Genomic DNA, 21,313 nt, shown 5'->3' on the forward strand with positions numbered 1-21,313 from the left:
CAAATGGGTCTGATTATTACTATTTCTTAGAAACCTTATACTGACCACCCTTTCGCATTCCACCAAAGAAAACCTGTTAGGATGAGGTAACTGAGAATTAAGATGATTATCCAGACTATTGGATTAGATTGCTTCCAGCTCAACTGGGTTCATTTTTGGCTTTTTGAGAAATTTTTTAGAGGTACTCTTTGTGTTACTTTACACTGGTCCATGAAATATAGGTGAAGCAAAACAGACATAAGTAAGGATTGATTTTTATTATTGGCTAGCTTCTTGAGGGATAATCAACCTCACAACATTTTTGTTAGCAAAATGGATTTTTTAAATTGATTTCTACTAATAGCAGTATGTCCTCAAGTTGTTTGAAATTTGTCTAATGTTAATAAATAACCAAGATGGTGCCATATATACAATGGGGCGTCTTATTTGATATTTGTGGATATTGTGAAAAAGTGAAGTACGAAGTGTAGTGGTTCTTAAGCCTGGATCCACTTAGAATTACTTGATGGTGAGCTTTTAAAAAAATACAGCGCCCTGGCCCCCATTTTAGATCAATTAAACCCAAGTGACTAGTAGGCATGGGCCATCCTTAAATCTTAAGTGCATGCCTCAGGCAATTCTAATGTATAGCCGAGTTTAAGAAGCACTGCTAATAGAAATTTCTTTTTTGCACTGTTAATGTTTCTGTAATATAGTCATCTTAGCTCTTTGTGGTGCTTTAATTGTTTCCTTTATAATCATTTACTTTTCCAGTGTGTCTAAAGTGAGCACAACTTGGAAGAAGATTCTAGAAGATGATAAGGGGGCATTGCAATTGTACAATAAAGCAATACAAAGAATTACCGTAAGTCTTTTGCAGTTGCTTTAATTTTAAAATATAACAGCTAGTGCTCTTTACCTTTGAAATCGTAGGGGGAAATAGCAAGGATAACAGATGATCTGGAAATCCTTTACATTCGTAACTCATTAAAATAATTCAAAGATAAAGGGGATGGGATCCCACCCCAGTCATTTATTTCTTGGGTTCTCCATGAAAGGAAATGTCCGAAGATAAAGGGAAAACTACTCAGATCTCATTGAGAGTTGACCATATAGCTAATCTTGGTTGCCATTTGTAGTTTAGCTGTTAACAAACAGTAATTATCTACATATTGAAGATTCTTAATGCAGGAAAGGAATTCATTTACTTTACCAAATACTTAGTAACTTTGGAGATGTTTCTGAGAATCAAGATCGACACATGATTAAAATTTCAGGCCTAGGAGTTGGCAGACTTAGGTCCAAATTTTGGTGCTGCTGCTTACTAGCTGTGTAGCTTTAGACAAGCATTGCTTAACTTCTCCAAGTTCAGTTTCTTTAGGTATAAGCTGGTGTTAATGGAAACTTTTCTACTCCAAAAGATTGTTTTGAATCCATTCATAGCACTGAGGGGACACTTAAACAGTGACTGTTGCCATCTACTGGTGGGTGGGGAGAATGACCTTTTGTTCTGGTGGTAGTGCTTTATAAATCATGTATTAGATGCTACATACTAAGAGTGTAAAGCGCTTTCTCACAATTTCTGATTTACAGTTTCGCTCAACAGCTTGGTTGTTAGGCTTTAAATGTGTGAATAGTTGTGGGTGGCTGTGTTTAAGCACATGCAGGTAATTTGGATACAGGAATAAATCCTTTACATTCTCATTTGTCCCTTTTACATGTACAACATGTACAAACATAATAAAAATTCCTGCTTGTTGAGAATATAGGAGAATATTTTTTTAATCCTATTAAAACCTTTTTTTTTTAATTAGGAAAAGAACATTAAGTTTTCACCACACGCTTCAACCAGAGAGTATGTTTTATTCAGAACCCCATTAGTATCCGTGCAAAAGTCAGCCACCCAGACTCTCCCCAAAAAAGACGCTCGAACCAAGTTACCTGATCCTGGTGATCAGAAAGGTTCTACTTACAGTCGACACAGTGAATTCTCTGAGGTAATTTTTTGTTTATTAATAAATTAGAAACATATGGGACATTTATTGTTAAAAGGATTTAGAGTAAGAAAACCATTTATAACTCAACTAATCAAATTAGGGAAGTACACAGAGATGTCTTTCTATGCCGAAAATAATAGATATCATTTGGCATTGTTTATGACAGTTCAGTGTTGTTGAGATCTAATTTGGAAACACTAAGAGAATAAGGAAAAACCTTGATTTTGAAGGTTTTTTTATAAAACTGTTAAGTACTGCGTTTCACAATTACTGCCTTTAATAACTGAGGAAGAGAGCTAAGCAAGAAGTCAATTTTATCAGGCACCGCATAGATATGGAAACATGGTAACCTTCATAGCTATATAAAGATAAATGCCATATAATGTAATAGGTGTTTTTAAAAAAGTAGAACTAGAGGTGAAAGAGCAACCATCTCCTGAGTGACTCCAGGAAGAATTCACAGAAAAGGTGACATTTAAGTTCTGCATTGATGTGTGAGTAGCATTTATGAATAAGAGCATGTTTGTAGCATTAGGAAATAGCCACTGGATCAGTTGACAGTGGTTTCTCACCCGTTGAACAGTAAGCTCCTTAAAGGCGGGAGTTGTGACATTAGTGCTTTATACGTGTATTGGGGAAGGCACAGAGGTGCCCTTGTTTTGACTACCTAAATTACATTCAGTCCTTACTAAAATTTGTTTATGGATTTTCTTCTTTCTAGGTTGCCAGAACTTTGAAAAAGAACGAGAGCCTCAAAGCCTGTATTCGCTGTAATTCACCTGCAAAATACGATTGTTATTTACAACGGGCAACCTGTAAACGAGAAGGCTGTGGATTTGATTATTGCACAAGGTGCCTGTGTAATTATCATACCACTGAAGACTGTTCAAATGGCAAGCCCCTAAAAGCCAGTTTTAAAATGGGTCCTTTGCCTGGTACTAAGAAAAGCAAGAAGAATTTACGACGACTGTGATCTCTTAATAAATCAGTTAGTTGTAAGTGATCTTGAAGGTTAGTTAGAAAATGTTAGGTTTTAACTTAAAAAAATAAAAAATAAATGTACTGTGATGTTCAATTTTATGTTGAAATCAGTGTAGTACATGGGATTTTTTTCCCCCAGTGAGAAGAGAGGATACACAAACTCTTAAAATATTTTACAATTTAATGTGAAAAAATTCAAAATTCTCAATATAAATCAGAAAATTTAAGTATTTTAAGAAAAACTGTTTTTCTGATGATTGTGATTCAGAGATGAAATAAAATTGTCTCAATTTTATGGTAAAGGAGGACCATGTAATTTTACCTGGACAATCTTAAATGTAAATCTTCTTTACCATCCATTAGCATTTGAGACATTTTATTTGCTTTACCAAATTAATAATACCTATTGAAATATCATCTTCTGGTGTCTGTTAATTTAAATGTTTTGTCACCTTTCTTGAACCTCTTTTTCAGTGTGTGTATTTCCCAAAAAAGTATCTTTTGTGAAATCTTGCTTTTCATTATTCGTAAGGTTTGTATGTTTTAATATTTTGTACATATGTAAATATATCTGTATTTTTTATGTGCCAGAGTAAGAAAATAAATGTCTCTTTTGTATATACATGTACATAAATTTTTTTCCTGTTATGAATAAAAGTGTTACAAGCTTAATAAATAATGTGAGTCTTTTATTTAAACATTTTAATCCTAGAAACAGCTGAAGTAAGAAGCTGTAGGACACTGCCTGGTATGTGTGAAGGCATTGAGTGGATCTTTGTCTCCTTATCTGAGGACCTTGTGAGATTACTGGGCTCTGTTTCAGGCTCTATTCCAGTTTTCTCCCCACTAGTATCCTAGTAGTTGTGTAGTTGGGTCTTGAAATAAGCATCTCAGGATGGTTCAATACAGGAAGACCATAAAACACTCTTTGAGGAATACTGGTGTATTAATTCATTCATCACTAAACCAGTTAAACTGTATGGCTTAAACAGCCACAAAAGAAATATATAAAACTATACTAGAAAGATTAAAAACGGTATGTAGAATAAAATGTTGTCTTTGACTGCAATCAGAGCATTTGTGCTAATAAGAGCCCAGGATAAGGACTTTTTTTTTTTTATTCCTTAATTCTGAAGTTGAATATATTTTGGTTTTAATTATGGATATGGAGGAATTAAAGAGTTTTAATTCAGATCTACCAGAGGCATAGACTTAAAGGTGGGCCACACAGATCCTCTCAGTAGGGCCTCACAGAAGCTTAAGGGCTTTGCCCTTGATCTCAGCAGAAACCTAAGGTAGAGGATTTATCTCAAATGGGTTTGTGGGTGTGTCTTTTGTCTAATGGAGTAGAACCTCCAATAAAATTAACACAGGTTTGCTTAAGGTTTGTTGATGTAAAATTGACAGACAAAAATATTAAAGTGTATAATTTGATGTTTTGACATATGCGTGCATGAAGCCATCATTATCGCTGGAACGAAGGTAATGAATATTACCATCATCCACCAAGTTTTTCCTGCTTATTTGTAATCCCTCCTGTTAGTCCCCAGGCAATCACTGATCTGTCACTGTAGATTAGTTTGCCTTTCCTAGAATTTTGTATAAATGAAATAATTATGTTATTTGTCTACTTTCAAAGAACATTACTTTGAGATTCATCCATTTTGTGTGTACCAGTAGTTCATCCCTGTTTCTTAATAAGCAATATACTATTGGATATACCAGTTTGTTTATATGTGTGTTCATCCTGGTAGTTGGACATTTGGATTTTTTGCAGTTTTTTGCTATTAGAAATGAAGGTGCTGTAATCATTTGTATATGAGTCTTTGCAAGTGGTTTTCTTTCATTTCTCTTGGTAAATATCTAGTAGTGGAATTTTTGGATTATATGGTCAGTGAAAATAACAAAATGTTTCCAAAGTGGCTGTACCATTTTACATTCTCACCAGCAGTGTATGAGCATCCCATTTATTTCACGTGGTCAGCAGCACTTGGTATAGTCTGTCTTTAATTTTAGCCATTTTAATATGTATGTAGCAGTATGTCATGGTTTTAATTTACATCTCCCTAATGACTTATGATGTTTGGCATTGTTATTTGCCATCATACATTTTCTTTGGTCAAGAGTCTAGCAAATGATTTGTGTGTGGGAGTGTGTGTTATTGATATATGAGAGTATATACTCTGAGTACAAGTGCTTTATCAGGGTGTGTCTTGTCTTTCATTTTCCTATTGTCTTTGGAAGAGTTTTTATTTTTGATCAAGTATAAACTATCAATTATTTGTCTTTAATACATCATGCTTTTGGTGTTACATCTCAGAAATTTGCCTAACCTAAGAGCATATATATGTTTCTCCTATGTTTTCTTCTAGAAGCTTTATAGTTTTAAATTTAACATTTAGGTCTATGATCCAGTTGCAGTTTACATTTGGAACATAGTGGGAGGTATTGATTGAAATGAGTGTCCGCTTGTTCCAGCATCATTTGTTGACATATCCTTTCTTTACTGAAACGACCTTTCATCTTGGTCAAAAATCAATTTTACATAAACATGAGGGACTATTTCAGGACTCTATTCTGGTTAATTTACCTATTTGTCTCTCGAACTCCAAAACTGCACTGCCTTGATAACTAGCTTTATAAGTCTTAAAATGAAGTAGTGACAGTCCTTTTTTCTTTTATTTCAAAAAAAAATATTTTCTAAGTTGTCGTAGGTCCTTTGCATTTCTACATAAACTTTATAATTAACTTGTCAATTTCTACAAAAATACATAATGGGATTTTGATTGAGATTGCAATGAACCTATTAATCTATTGGATTAGGTTAGGAGGAGAGAATTGTCATCTTGACAACACTGAGTTTTCCAACCTGTGTACACAGTAGTTCTTCCATTTATTTACATCTTTTAAAATTTCTCTTAGCGATGTTTTGTCTTTTAATCGTCATGTCTTGCACATCTTGTGTCAGATTTATTCCTAAATGTTTTATATTTTCATGCTATTGTAAATGGTGTCTTTAATTTCAATTTTTGATTATTTATTGTTAATATATTGAAATGTAATTGATTGAACTTGTAGCTTACAACCTTGCCAAACTCAATTAGTTATCGGATTTTCTGTGTAGATGATCTGTGTCTTTGAAAGTAAAGACAGTTTTATTTCTTCCATTACAGTCTATATGCCTTTTATTTCTTTTTCTTGCCATATTATTACTGTCTTAAACCTCCAGCAAAATGTTGAATAGAATAGCCTTTAAAATATCCCCCAATGATCCCAACCTCTTGGTATTTACAACTGTGTGTAATCTCCTTCTACGCTGCCTCAGGTTTGGTCTACGTGACTAATAGAATACAGCAGAAGTGATGGCGTGTCACTTCCAAGACTAGGTTATAAAAGACATGGTGATTTCTGCCTCCCTTTCTCTCTCTCATCACCCACTGGGACAAAGTCCATTGTGAGCAGCTTATAGAAAGGCCCACACTGTGGGGAACTGAGGTCTCTGTAAAGTGCCAAATGGCTTCCTCCCAATTGCCAAGTCGGTGAGTCTTGAAAGCAGGTCCTCCGGCTCCAGCCCAGCCTTCAGACTTTAGTCCCTGTCAACATCCTGAGTACAAACTGAGTCACCCAACTAAGCTGCTCCCAAACTCCTGCGCCCACCCCAGGTCATAACTGTTTTTTGTTTTAAGCCCCAGAGTTTGAGGAAGATTCCTTATGCAATAATAGACAACTCATACAAAGTGGGCACACCTTTCTAGGAGCCTCGGACAAGAGAAAGATGAACAGAAGTCCTTCCTCACACCCTTCACTTAGCTACACTAATTAATATTAAGACGGTCAAGTCTTCCCCAGGACTCTGAGATGTATAATTTCTCGGCCTGGAATCAACACTAACGTTAAGTACAGGAGGCTAAGCCATCTTGCATCTGTGTAGAATGTCCCTGAATAAAGAACACATACTCCCAGACCAAAATAGGTTTGGGACTAGTATGATCACCAAAATGGACTATTTTAAGCCTGCTACAGAAGGAGTATAATGAGTAACTTACAGATGTTACCATTTTCATGGTGACTGTGATACATATGGTATTTTTTTTTTAATGATTCATTTTTTTTTACAGAAAATCATAGTACTGGCTTAAAGCTTCCTAAAACTTCTTTGTTTGTATTCTGGCATCCAGGGAGACCCTATATGTCTTATGGATTGAATCTAAATAAATTTTATGTCAAAAGATTCCTTAGGTGGTTCAAGTTGTGACAAGAACACATGGCTACATTCAGAAGGGCACTTGAGCTGAACCTGGTCACACGTGGTCTCTACTGGGAGCTAGTCTCCAAAATGACTTCCTTTACGTGGCTTCTCTGGTCAAGCCAGTGAGCAGTCTGACTTCTCAGATTCACTCCTGGCCCCCCTAACACGGTGCTGGGACCAACTGGTATTTCTGATTCGTTGAAGTGACCATTTAGTGGCAAATGCTACTTCACTGAGGCCTTTAATGAAGAAAGTTCAGGTTTGGCAGCTCCGTAGTAGATCTGTCATCGCTTATGATGGTGGAGATTATAATCTAGGGTTTCTGCTAAAATCTCAATGTGTTCATATGCATTGGTCTTTTGTGAGCGTTCTCCTTGTCATATTTCACTGGAGTAAATACTGTATTCACATATTAGCACTAAAGCCTTGCTTGCCTTTACCAAGGTTCATGCTGGAGTGTTATCTGACTCCCAGAGTTTAGCATTTCCATGTCCTCTATCTAGCTGGGAAGTTTGTTAAGCCCGATTCATACAACTCGAGGGTCTGCCCGAAAGATTGCAGACGAGAGAGGACAATGGTCGTTCCTCCACTATTACTTAAAATTTAAGAAATTTAATTTCTTAATATCATAATCTTATCCTGATTGCTTGGCATTGTTCTCTTTTCCCCAAATTCTGTTTCAACAATATAAACAGCACAATGCCACAAGATGGTGCTCTTATAACACCATACTTTTGAATTTGTTCATTCACCTGAAATTTAATATAAAAAAGGATGAAACAATATTACTGCTTTTCCATTCAATTTGTACTGTCAGATTATAACACAAAGCCCACAACATAGTGTTTAGCTAGGATAGGTAAATATAAACTATTTACATTTTGGTCTCGGGTATTAAGAACAGAAGCCTTGCTTATCTTCAACATTTTTATCCATGTTTATATTCAAAGTTGAGATCTGCACGGTCCAATGCAGTAGCAGCATGAGGCTCATTCAAATCCAAACAGAGATGTGCTGTAAATGTAAAATACACCCCAGATATTGAAGACTTGGAATGAAGAGAAGCAAAATCTCATGTATACTTTTTATATTGACTACTCGTTGAAATAATGATATAGTGGATATACTTGGTTAAATAAGATATTACAAAAATTAATTTTACCTGTTTCTTTTCATTATTTTTAGTGTGGCAACTAGAAAATGCTAAATTACATATGCAGCTGGCATTATGTTTCTATTGGACAGCCTTGGTCTAATATCACACAACAAACAATAACAGAAGAAACTTTTCTGGCCTCATAACCTAAACATGTCACACTCTAGTACCCTAGTACCAAGATCTACCATATTTTCTAAAAATAAGTTTATTCTAGGTATAGAGATAAGAGGTATTTGCTAGAAAAGGAAGGACTAGAGGTCACCTAAATAGACTTGGATGCTTTTTCTCCGAGCCCCCAACACTCACGGTTTTGCAGCACTTGCTCCTTATCTGACCTCTGCCCATCCTCACTCCCAAACTAACAGGTAACTGCTCTTACCAGCGCAGGCCAGGTCCTATCTCCCCATCACCCAGAAAATGCTTACTAAATAACTGTGGAAGAAATGAATGAAAGAACTGACTGTGTGGATTCAGGCTGACATCTCTGGGAGTCAATGGGTGGAACTGAACTTGGGCTTTGCCTCCACATTAGTGGCGGAAACTGCTGTGACCCTTTACAAATTCTTCTCTACTCCCTTTCCTCAGGAATAAGGCTTTGCTTTCTTCCTGAGCTTTGAGGGCCATAGAGAACCTATAATTTGAGGTTTGTAAAATACTGTTTTGCTAATGCCTTTTTTGTTTGGGTTATGAGGGCTTATTTTTTGGTCCAATATCATTTTATATATTGGACATAGATGAGAATGTCCAGCTACACTTTATCATTTGGTTTCAAAAGGATTATAAAATAGACAAAGTTAGTGAAAAGAAGTGGTGGGTCATTAGGATGAAAGGGAAGGGGAAGGAAACCATCCCCTTTCTTTTTTTAAGCACTTATGGTTAAACATCCACTGCATTTCATTAATATAATTCTTTCCATGTTGCCAATATTCAAAAGATAACTCAACCCATTAACAGAAGCAGGTACATAGTCATATATTAGATAAACCTGAATTTTTATTTGTCTAAATCATCCGTGGGGTAGTAGTGTCCCAAAATGGAAAGAGCAGACATTTTGTACCGTCAGACATTTCTGGTTTGGAATCCTAACTCTTCCACTTACTATTTAACATTGAGCAAGTTTTTAACCTCTATGAGCTTCAGTTTTCATATTTATAAAGAGAAGGTAATAACACCTACTTGATATTATTAACATAACAATTAAGTGAGAAAATATAGGTAAAGTGTTAATGCAGTATCTGATACCTAGTAAATAAATGTATATGTTGTAATTTTTTTATTATGGCCAAAATACGAATGCTTAGAAATATCTGGATGTTTATGATAGTCTAAATAAACAAGCCCCTTCCTAAATAATTCTATCATTTTGATAAGGTTAGAAAAATCTCATGTTAAATTTTCCATTACCTATGTTCTTAACTCTTGAGAATTTAAAAGGTTTTTCGTCCTCAGCAGATGAGCAAAGAAAGTAACCTTACTAGAAAATAACTTTGTTAAAGCATGAACTGAATGAAACTTCAAATGACTCACACTTAGAAGTTTACATTCATTCATTTATTTGTTTATTAAAAAAACACTTATTGTAATGGAGTACAGTGCAGTACTGTGGGTGATGTCAAATGCGTAGCCTTTCCCAGCCAGGGTTGCAGGAAAGAACTGAGCTTTAATGACCTAAGGCATCTATTATATATAATAAATTAACATTTCTTTTAGGCATATAGAATGGTACCAGTTAAGAGCCTTCCTTGAAGAAATTAAGAAAATAATCACTCAAATAATTTTCTGTATTCTATGGCTCAGATAAGAAATCCAGTTGAAAAAGTCTAGGGGGTAGAGAGAAAGAGAAAAAGAAATACTAAATTAACCGTAATAGAAAGCAAAATGAAATAAATATGAAGTAAACAAAATATGATAATAGAATGGAAGGAAAAATGACTTCTAACAAGAGGCTCAGAACAAAGGAAATATTGAAAATAATCTTGATGGTGATAAGAATGACCTCTTTTCTTGTTCCCTCCTCTTTCCCTTTTTCAAATGTGCAAAATTTCTACTATGTCCTGTGATTGATTCAGAGATGGATTGGTCAAGGAGCTTATATGGTTTCTGGGAAAGTAGTAAGTGCTGAGAGAGAGGTACACAAGCAAATGACTGTGTGAATTCAGCATGGAAACACTGATGTCCTCCGAAGTTCCTTTACTACTGTGAAGAAAAGCAATGCTCATCACCTATTTTCTTCACATGACAGAAAAATCCGTTTCTATTTCATGCCAAGAGCTAGGAAAAGTCCGTAGAAAATTATTTTTTAAAGCCTTCAGAATAGGGTGGCAGAAAAGGAAACTCTGAAGTGATATTAGAGATTGTGACAACCCAAAACAACATGTATATTGTTGACTGAACTTCAGAACACAGTTACGTAGTTATTTTTAAGGACTAGTACGATTTTTTTTTAAAGTAAAAGTATTTTTTTAAAATTTTAAGTAAAAATTCTAAAAAATACTTTATACTTTTAAGGATGAGTTTTCTCATTCCAGAGGATGCGCTAGAAGCACTAAAATGAGTGGAAGATGGATTGTAGGAAGATAAAGAGTAGAAACAGTAATGCCGGTCCATCAGTCAACTGAAGGATCGATTTTCTAGTCCCAGGGCAAAATAGGTCATGTTCTTTCTCCGTAGATAAATTAACGTGCACATCAAGTCCTAGATTCTCCGAAGATGAATGCACAGCCGTCTGTAATGTCACTGCCATCTCCCTGAGAGACGCGAATACGGAGCGGAGAGGGCAACCCTCAGCCAAAGAGCCTGTAGTTGACAGTGACTGTTTCTTACCAGCAGTAAGAGTCTTCCTGAGGGGCTCCTGGCCTCCATGGAACAAAGGTGCTTATCTTGCTGGGACTGAGAGGAAGAGTGAAGAGAAGCATAAGAGGACGCAGTACTTCCCTCCCCTCCTCAGCTGCCTGAGCACAGGAAAAGTATCAGTGTTGGTGACTTCATACAAAATGCTGTGCAGTCTTCAAGGTCCACCAGCCAGCTTACATTTAAGATCTACTGCCTTTAACCACTTGAGTGTATAGTCTGAGAAGCAAAGAAATAATGTTTTATTTTACACCAGCTTTTGCTTGGGAGGTGAGGTTACGGAGCACAGAATCAGCCCTTCGGGCCTTAGGAAGGCACGTCCCAGGAGTTCATGAATCCTGAAAATTCTAGCACTCCAGAAGGGAATACCACATTGCCTGCTCTCAATTCCTTCCTGAGAAGGCAGTGTACAATAGCTACATGATCATGTTTTTTTGATGTTCTGGCAAATACTTGTTTTAATTACAATGATTTCTCGTAAAAACTGTAATTCTGATATTCATTCTTTGAGATTTTACAAGATTCCTTCGCACAGCTGCCCCTGTAGGGACTCTGCCGTGTGTAGCCAGTGTGTGAGGCAGCTACGTCGTGTTGACTATTTAGTCTTGCTCAGTATTCTTATGCCTTCTTCCTGGTAGATTTTCCAGCCATTTTCATGAGCTTGCGAACTTTTCTAGAGCCCAGAATGTCAGTGAACTTGTTCCTGTCTCTTCCTGTTGCACTTCACATTCCTTGTCTTTCCTTCTTTGGTTTTCCACCAGAGGGCATACTAAACCTAGCTAACATACAGTTCGGTATGGGCAGTTTTAATACATGAACTGAAAATTTGGGGACTTATTTAGAATGGTTCTAACTTTATTACTCCAAGATGTTGTGGTTAAGACCTTGTCTCTGAAGCCAAACTATGTGAATTCAGATCCCAGCTCTATTTACCAGCTCATGGTCTTGGTAAATTCTTTAATTTCCTTTCTAAGCATTGCTGTTCTTATCCTTGTAAAATGAAAATAACAACCTGCCTCATAGGGTTAAATGAGTGTGGATAGATACGTAAAGCACTTAGAACCATGCCTGGCTTATATAGTAAGCATGAGTAAGTGAGAACTGCTATGAAAGTTTGTGAAAATGGCAGTTCTATTGGTTTGGCCAAAAAGTTCATTCGGGTTTTTGCAGAAGCTGGTACCAAAAACCCGAACGAACTTTTTGGCCAACCCAATACTTACCTAGGAGTTAACTGGAAAACACCAAGGAGTTGAAAGCTACTAAGGAATGCTAATTACTACCATTTTTGATGGTCAGATCCTATTTATAAGCATTATTTCCACCCCGTGGACACATGAGGAAGAAGTCTATGTTCATTTGTTCATTCTCCCATCCCAAGAATTAGAACAGTGCCCAGTACATCGGAGGTGTTCAAGAAGTATGTTTTAAATGAATGTAAGATAATTTTTATTAACCCATGTTTACAGGTAAGAAAACAGAGGCTCAGAGAATTGAAGTAAATTGCCTAGGATCACACAAGTAAGCAGAATATGTTGTATCTAAACCCAAACGTGCCTGATTTCAAAAACTATCTTCTTTCCATGGGGTTTTCCTACTTAGGAAAAGAGTTGAAAAAGTTGAAGGGATGAAGAAAATGAACCTTTGGTTGATCCTCATAACTGAACTGCCAGGTTGCATTTTTACAGTTATTGGGGAGAATATAAGACATTCCCTTTAGTAAAACTTATGAGGATGGTGGCCCCCAGGATTTAAATGGTGCTTAGCAAAAAATTAACCTAAATGAGGGAATTAATTACTCTCAAGCAAGTCTAGCCAGTATTCCCCATTCACATTTTTCCCTGGGGCATTTTGCACCCTATTTCCCAAAATGGAATTGTAATAAGCCAAATATAAAGCAAAAAGAAATTTGAAAGCCTGCTTGCCCTTAAATTTACTCTTTGGAGGGCACAATGGCTGGTTCAGAGTTCATGTTCAGTACATGTTTGTTGAATGCCTATGTGTGAGAGTGAACAGCAATAAATACCTATGACTAAGGATTCTGGAGCCTTGATAAGCCTCGTGTGTCGACTGCCCAGCTGCATAAGCAACTGAAAGCTTGTTAGAAATGTCAGTCTTCGCTCGGACCTATTGAATCCGATTCATTCCACAGTTTAATAAAATCCCCAGGTGATTTATATGCACATTAAGGACTGAGAATCGCTGTTCTAGTCAATATGGTTAATTGAGGAAAACAAATGATTGATTCCACTAACTGATTAATAGCTTCTTATTGGGCATGTTTCAGAAAGCAAGGAACTGGAAGAAAATTAATGCTGGGCACCATAAAACTCCAAAACATGTGTCTTGGAAGGAAGGGAAGGGGAACTCTGAATGTGTTAAAAAATGTAAAGTGCAAACTTATGTATTTTTTCTTTTTAGGGACTTGTAACCATCATGCCAATATAGGATAGGTGTCTTCAAATTTACAAAATGATTTCTTGCATGGATTACTTGTATGAAAGGTTTGATTTCCCTTTATTTATGGGTTTATATAGCCTGAAGTCATTTTATTGTCAATGATACCTTTATGCTATATATATGAATCATCAAAATGTGTTTCCTAAATTCAAGGTGGAGGTGAGTAGCCAAGCTAAAATTTATGGAACTCTCTTTCTCTGTGACAGATGTCTCATGTTAGGTTATAAAACTTCTGTCTATGAAAAGGAAAGGAAATCTTCAGCAATATAAGTTTCAGTTACATGAAAATACAATGTAAAAACATCTCTGCCTAGTATACCATATACCATATACAGACATATGTGCATATATATATATATAAAATACATGTATACATCTATAGATATCATTTTAATGGTATATTATTTATATGTATTTTTATATGTAAAGGTGCATAACTTCTATAGAATATGTAGTATCTTCTCACATCTTTTCAAAAGTTTATAGGCACCAAAATATAATTTGTTATAGTAAAAACACATCTTTGTAATTACTCTAAAAAATTATAACCCAGAGTGATAACACTGGAATATCTTGGTAGATTTTTTTTTTCTTTTTAGTATTCAATCATATCTGTATATAGTCCAATACTATTAAAATTTGCTAGTAAACTAGGAATAACGTAGTAATAAAGAAATGATTCACAAAGTTTCTTTCATTAAATTATCTACACATATGTTTTTCTTTCTACAAAATTGAACTCTTTTTAAAATATGAACTTGATTACTATCCTTGGGTAAGTTACTTGTGCCTCTCAGACTTGAAATTAACTCATCTGTAATACTGAGTGTTTAATTAGATTACCTCTGAAATTACCTCAAGTTCAGAACCAAAATGGCAATGTTTCTTTCCCTTTAAATCTCTATGAATTGCACAAAGTCATAGATTTTTATATCTCCAGTGTTTTGTCCTGACTCCAAAATCTAATTGAATAAAACAGCAGCATTAGTTAGCTCACTGTACATTTGAGGACTCTTTCCTTCTACCAAAAGAAAAGGGAAGGAAACAAAATGGCGTCATTGTCTGCTGCAGTGTGTTCACCTGAAAAATACTAAGTTTCCATTTTATATTTACTTCCAGAAAGCAGGAGCTTTATTCTGCTGAAAATAGTTTGCACTTGTTTGTGAAGACAGCTCTGCTCTTTTGCTCTTTCTCTCTCTCTTTTGAACACTATTGGAGACGATGAGTCTGTAGAAACTGAAAGGGAGTTTGGCAGTGTTTTACTGATTATTGAAGGTATTTGGAAATGTAGTCAAACTGAAGAATTTCTTCCATAGTAAGAGTTTAGGTCATTAGCAATGTAAAAGTATTTATGAAGCATAATTTTGGTTATATTTTACTATATTGCTATCTTATTTTAGTTGGAAATGGCTTCCGTGTATTATAGAAGTCATAGTCAAGGTCCTAATCTTATGATTCAACATCTGTAAGAAAAAGGAACATCAAATATAAGGAAAGGCATACACTGATGGTTTTTTGCCAGTTAAATGTAGCCTATGGGAATTTGATCTCTGAGGACTGATCAGCAAAACATTTTCAAGGGATTTCTAGTGACAGATATTTCACGGTGCCCAAATGGATAGAGAAGCAGAATGAATATTTTCACTAACAGCAAGACCACTTCAGATTCTGAGGGAACCCACTAGTTCCTATCTTCACATAAGGCTTTCATCTCATAGCTTATTTCTTTCTCCACTTTTACACTGAAATTAGTAGATTCAGAGAAAAAAAATGTATTCCTTCTATTCAATTTAATGTCCATCCTAAAGCTGTTTAGAAAGTGATTTTTTAATATACCTCTCTCTACATAAAGCAGTGGTCCAAACCTGCAGAAATAGTAGAGAGGGTTATTAGATCTCTAGTTCTCAATTGTTCTACATTTCATAAAAATGTTGGAAATGAATCCAGTTAAACATTTTTTTTTTAATGCCAAGAGATTTTAACAGATGTGCTTAATGGATTTAAGTATGATTCCTAAGTCTTGTACAGAAACTCATTTTCATTATAGAACAAATTATCCCACCACTGTAGTCATAGAAATGACTACATTTCTGGTTAGATGGTTATCAGGATGATTAGATGGTTAGATGGTTATCAGGATGATTATCAACTTGATGTAAATTAACCTTCACAAAATATTTGACTTTAAAATACAAAGTGCTGTGGAAAAAGTGGACAGAGAGGAGGTTGGAAAAACGTACCCCCAGTGATATTGCAAGTTAATCATTCATTCATTCAAGTGTTTGCTTTATACAGAGTGGCAGATTCTGTTTTGCACAGGGGATTCATCTTTGAAGACAGCAGGTATGGTCCTTGATCTCACAGCACCTATAGCACCCAGTCTAGAGGGGAAGACAGATAATTAAACATTAATAACCAAGTGTGATGGATTTTATAGAGCCCTCTATCCCCACTATACCTGACCATGAGTAGATATATCAGAGAGACTACTATAGACTGAATATTCAGGTCCCCCTAAATTAATATATGGAACCTAACCTAATTCCCAAGGTTGATATTTGGAGATAAGGTTTGAGGAGATAATTAGTTCATGAGGGTGGAGACCTCATGAGTGACATTCATGTCCTTATAAAAGGGGCAACAGAGAGCTCCCTCACCTCTCCCACCAGGTGAGGACACAACAAGAAGAGGACCATCTATGAACCAGAAAGTGGGTCTTCACCAGACACCGAATCTGCCAGTGCCTTGATCTTGGACTTCTCAACCTCCAGAACGGTGAGAAATCAACTTCCTTTGTTTAAAAGCCATCTAGTCTATGGTATTTTGGTATAGCAGTCCTAACATTCTAAGATAGAGACCTAACACAGTGTAGGGGAGAGTCAAGAAAGGATTTCCGTTTGGTCGTGATTGAAAAGTGTAAATTAAACTTAAATAGCACAAATTCAATGTCAGTACTCATGGTTTAAATATTTAGAAATTCATTCGTTGATTAATTCAGTCAACAAGTATTTATTGGACAATTACAATGTGCCAGGCACTGTGCTGTATTTAGAGGGAAAAGCATAATCTCTCTGGTGAGATCTGACACCTGGCATTTCGTTTGTGATGGCCAAGTAAACTGCACCATTTGTTTGCAGGTTAATAAATGGCTTACAGAACTGATTTATATCAATCACTAAACGTTTCTAAACAGATAATAGAGCACATTAGCCTTGCAAATACTTGCAAAAATTACTAAGCACCAAAAATTGCTACTTTGGCCCTCTGTATTTTGCCTTGTCCTATCCAAATACTGCTTCCTTTCTGTCCTTACCATTGTTTGTCACTTTTTTTCATCACTTGGAACATAAACATTTAAAATTCACCTGTAACAAATCAATGAATCAATAGATGCATTTATTTACCACCAATTCCATGTACAGTGCTGATGGACCTGAGACATGCTTGGGATTCCTCCCCTGCACACTCCAGGACAACAGCCATAACTGTGCTATGTGCTTTGGGCGAGTAAAAAAGTTTGACATGGTGTTTTGCTTTTTAGGAGCTTAGAGCCAAATGTGAGTGATATGAGTAATATGTATGACATAAAAAACAGTGTGCATGAATTTAAATGCTGAATTTTGAACTATTCTGAGATTCCAAGAAAAGGAAGACCAATGGAGACATGACCTGGGTAGAGGGTGTTGGGTTGTCAGGAGGGAGAAGGCTGGAGGTTAGGGAAGGTTTCATGGGAAGAGATATAATTTGGCCTGCAATTTTAAGGAAGGACACTGTGTTGATGAGGAAAAGGAACATTGTCTAGGCAAGAGAGGGCAGAGTATGAATGAGAACAAGAGAGCAAGAAGAAGTAAGGTGTGTTCATAGGAATGACAATTTTGGGACAAAGCACATCACTGGAGAATGTCTTGGGAGTTTACTGGAAAATTAAATTGAATAGAACAAGACCAAATTATGAAAGAATCTGGAAACCAACCAAATGGTTTAGGTAGCCACAGAGAGTATGAGAGACAGATTGATGTTGATGGCCGTGTACAAGGAAGGTAAACCTGGCAGTGGTAGTCCAAATAAATAGAACCAGGGAGATTGGGTTTGGAGACCATTCTCTTTCCTCATTTGATTCTACTCAGAAATCCTGTGCACACACACTCTCCATGCAAACAAGAGGGAAAAAGCAATGAAACCAGTAAGATGTCATTAAATACTATTTAGATATTAAGATACCTCAGTGACTGTCATTTTTTTTGCACACTTGAAAGATTTTTTTCCTTTGTGGCAAAGGGCCAGGTGCCTTATACATTTTATATTCATAAATCTTCAGATTCTGGTCACTGAAAAAGTATTACACAGTAAAGACTTTGATAAAATGATTAAAAGCAGGACAGATTTTCATTTTTGGCAAAAGAGCAGGATGAATGAGCTAGCATTCTCAAAAAACATTTTTTTCTAAATAGTCTACTTAAAATCGGAAGGAATATGGCTAATATCCGAGATCCTATTACTACATGATGATATTCTTTCTACACGCAGAACAAATAACTTTCTAACCGTATGTGTTAAGTGGGACCTGATCTTTTTTGGATTCTTAAAGAGACTGTGCTTCAAAGGTGATGTAGAATCTGGCACATCATGAGCAACTCTATAATGTGAAATGCCACTGATTGGATTTGTGCAGCCCAGATATCAGAGGCCACTCAACAAATTGCAATATTATTGAAATGCATGACAAAGAAGGAAGGACAAAAAGGGATTAATTGCCAATTAGGATCTGAAGAAAACATTTGTTTATGATTACTCACATTTTTAAAGGTTATTTAGCTACATTTTAAAAGTCTGGAACCATTAAGCCATCTTCATTTCTTTTCAAAAATGATGAAAATAGGAAATTATTACTGCAAAGAATATAACTTTAATTTTTCTACATGCATGGGTACGGTAGTAATAAGATTTTAATTTTCATTAGGGAAAGATAAAGGAAACAAATTGCTGTTAGCCATCAATCCACTCCTTTTGTGAATTAAATGATGATTCACATGCATTCAACACTGACCAGAACATTATTCATATAATGGCTACTTTTCCAAGCTTCAAAAATTCACAGCAATGTAGAAAACTTGAATAGGTTTCAGGGGAGAACCAGACGTCCACATTGGTAGAATATTAATGCATAAGACACAAGAGAAAAGCCTAAAGGAACTAAAATCACTTGTCTGGGAAAAAAATTCAAATATGTGATATCTTTTCTAAGAAGAACAGAACAAGAAAAAAACAGTACTAGCTAAAAGATAAGTATTTTTGAATAGCTATAAGGGAAAGACACTCTTTACAGTTAGTTCAACTAGACAGTTAAAATGTGATCCTTCTCTGGAGATATTTTAAAGCAGAATGAAATCATATTCATTCATTCATTCATTCAACAAGTATTTATTAGATAGCAACCAATGTACAAAATAGACAAGATTCCTGATCTCTTAGATCTTATGTTATACTAGAGGAAATAGACAGTAAATAAATAAACTAATACAATAAAAATTTCAAATACTAAGAAGTGCTATGAAGACTACAAAATAAGGCAATAGGAAAGAGAGTGGCCAAGTTGGGAATTTATCTTTTTAATTGGGAGTTAGGGAAGTCTCTTTGGAGGTGGCAAAGTTGATGCTGAAACTTGAGTGATGAGAAGGAAACAGCCATACAAAATCTAGGAGAAAAGCTTGAGAGACAGGGTAAATAGCAAGTACAGAGGCCCTCAGTTGGGCCTGAACTCAGGATACTCCTGGTAGGCAAGAAGGCCGAAGTGCCCAGAGAACAGGACAGGGAGAGGACAGGAAGACAAGGCTGAGTCCCTGCAAGCTTTGTGGCTACAGTTAGGAGTTTGGATTTTACTCAAGTCCACTGGGAAGCTACTGGGTGGTAGTAAATAAGTCAGAGAATTAGAATGGGTAGGGTTTTCAGTTTGCTTCATCCCTATGATTTGACAATAGTAACCAAAATGCTGTTTAAAAAAAAAAAAAGTGCTGTCTTCCATAGAAAAGGACTTATTTTAAATTTGGGAATAGAATCACTTAATTTTTAAACTAAATTTTTAAAAAAATATTTATTTATTTATTTGGCTGCACCGGGTCTTAGTTACGGCGTGTGGGATCTAATTCCCTGAACAGTGATGGAACCTGGGCCCCCTGCATTGGAAGTATGGAGTCTTAGCCACTGGACCACCAGGGAAGTCCCTTAAACTAAATTTAATAGCCTAAAAACAATGTGAGTCTTAATCTATTAAAGTATGTCTGAAAAGACCACAGGAATCTGGCTATCTTGTGAGCCTATTTAAACCCCTTCCCATCTAAATACCGTTCCAAGATGGCATTCCCTATTTATTGTCCATTGCTTTAAAAGAAGAAAGAATATTATTTCAGCATCAAATTTAACTTTATGAATAATAGTAGCCATTAAATTAACTAAAATTACTGTACTTGTTCTATTTTCAGTGTAAATTTGTTTACTAGCTTAATATTACCGAATCCATATTTCCTACATAGGGAAGCATAGATGGAAAATAATCATTTAATATTTGGTAAGGTAGAGAAAGAAGGAGGTTAGCAAATATTAGGATTTATTACATCACTTTCACTCTAACTAGAGCTTCACCTAAAATACCAGGAAAGGGTGACTGTCCTGAAGGTGCAGAGGGACTCCAGACTAGAGCCCTGGAATTCTGAATTCCCACTACCTTTCTACAACTATCTGGAGCAAGTCAAATATGGTGCCCAAATAAAGGCTTTCTACACAACCCAGCCCTTAACTTTGCCTTTTGCCATGGGCTAATTACTGTCAAAATGAGTTTTTCTTTTCAAGGAACATTATAGGTAATAGATTTGAGCTTCTATTCCACCTTTGCCTACATTTCCCTAGATGACACTTATTTCAAGGCTTCCTTTTGGTGTTTAAAGAGATTCTGTTAAAGGACAGACTAAGGACATGTTCATATTCACTACCATTCTTCTATGTTATCATACTCCTAAGAAGTACAGGAAAGTTGGGGCCAATTGATAGAACCCTGATATGATAAATTTTTCTTCCTCACTATTCCTTGAGCTTCTACCATATTCACCATTTTCCCCCAGGGCTTACAATAGTGATTTACACATACTATATGTTCAGCATATTTTGTTGAGAGACTGAATCTGTACTGACAATGTTTAATATCCTTTATGAAATTCTTATTTATAAAAATATCATAGAAAATTATCCTTTCCTAGAAGAATGACAGTCCAGTATTTATTCTATTCCAGTGTCAAGAGGCACTGACACTCTTTCTGATATCTGACTTAAAATTACTATTTATGTTTTACTTTGCCTGCCGCCAAAAGGATTTGAGGTAGCTTACAATAATTCACTGAAGCAAATCAATAAAAATGTGTTGGTGTTATCTGTGTGCCTGGCACATATGCGATGTGATGATATCACTTGTGTGATGGGAATACTGAAATGGATGTGATGCGTTCTCTGTACCCAAGAAAATCACTGCCCAGTGGAGGCTAGCAATTAACTATAATGCATGTGGTCAGTGCTACAGTGGTGATCTGAGCAAAGTGCTCTAATGCAGTTAAGAAAAGACAAATGCAGTAAGACCACAAAATCATTGCAATT

General features: G+C 35.8%; 1 protein-coding gene across 6 annotated transcripts in view; it reads left to right on the top strand.

Moving 5' to 3' along the window:
- Positions 1–8,190, top strand: part of FBXO5 (F-box protein 5) — a 14,901-nt gene extending 6,711 nt beyond the window's left edge. For 5 of the 6 annotated variants that reach the window (XM_082404612.1, XM_082404611.1, XM_082404614.1 and 2 more), the window contains 3 exons: positions 754–844; positions 1,794–1,976; positions 2,698–8,190. In XM_082404612.1, the coding sequence (XP_082260738.1) occupies positions 754–844; positions 1,794–1,976; positions 2,698–2,949 (526 nt within the window). In that variant the 3' untranslated portion in view covers positions 2,950–8,190. The remainder of the gene's footprint in view (positions 1–753; positions 845–1,793; positions 1,977–2,697) is intronic. The other variant, XM_082404616.1, reaches the window with a different exon arrangement.
- The last annotated feature ends 13,123 nt before the right edge of the window (positions 8,191–21,313 follow it).

The sequence above is a fragment of the Balaenoptera borealis genome (assembly GCF_965194805.1).
Source record: "Balaenoptera borealis genome assembly, chromosome: 9".
NCBI classification, from domain to species: Eukaryota; Metazoa; Chordata; class Mammalia; order Artiodactyla; family Balaenopteridae; genus Balaenoptera; species Balaenoptera borealis.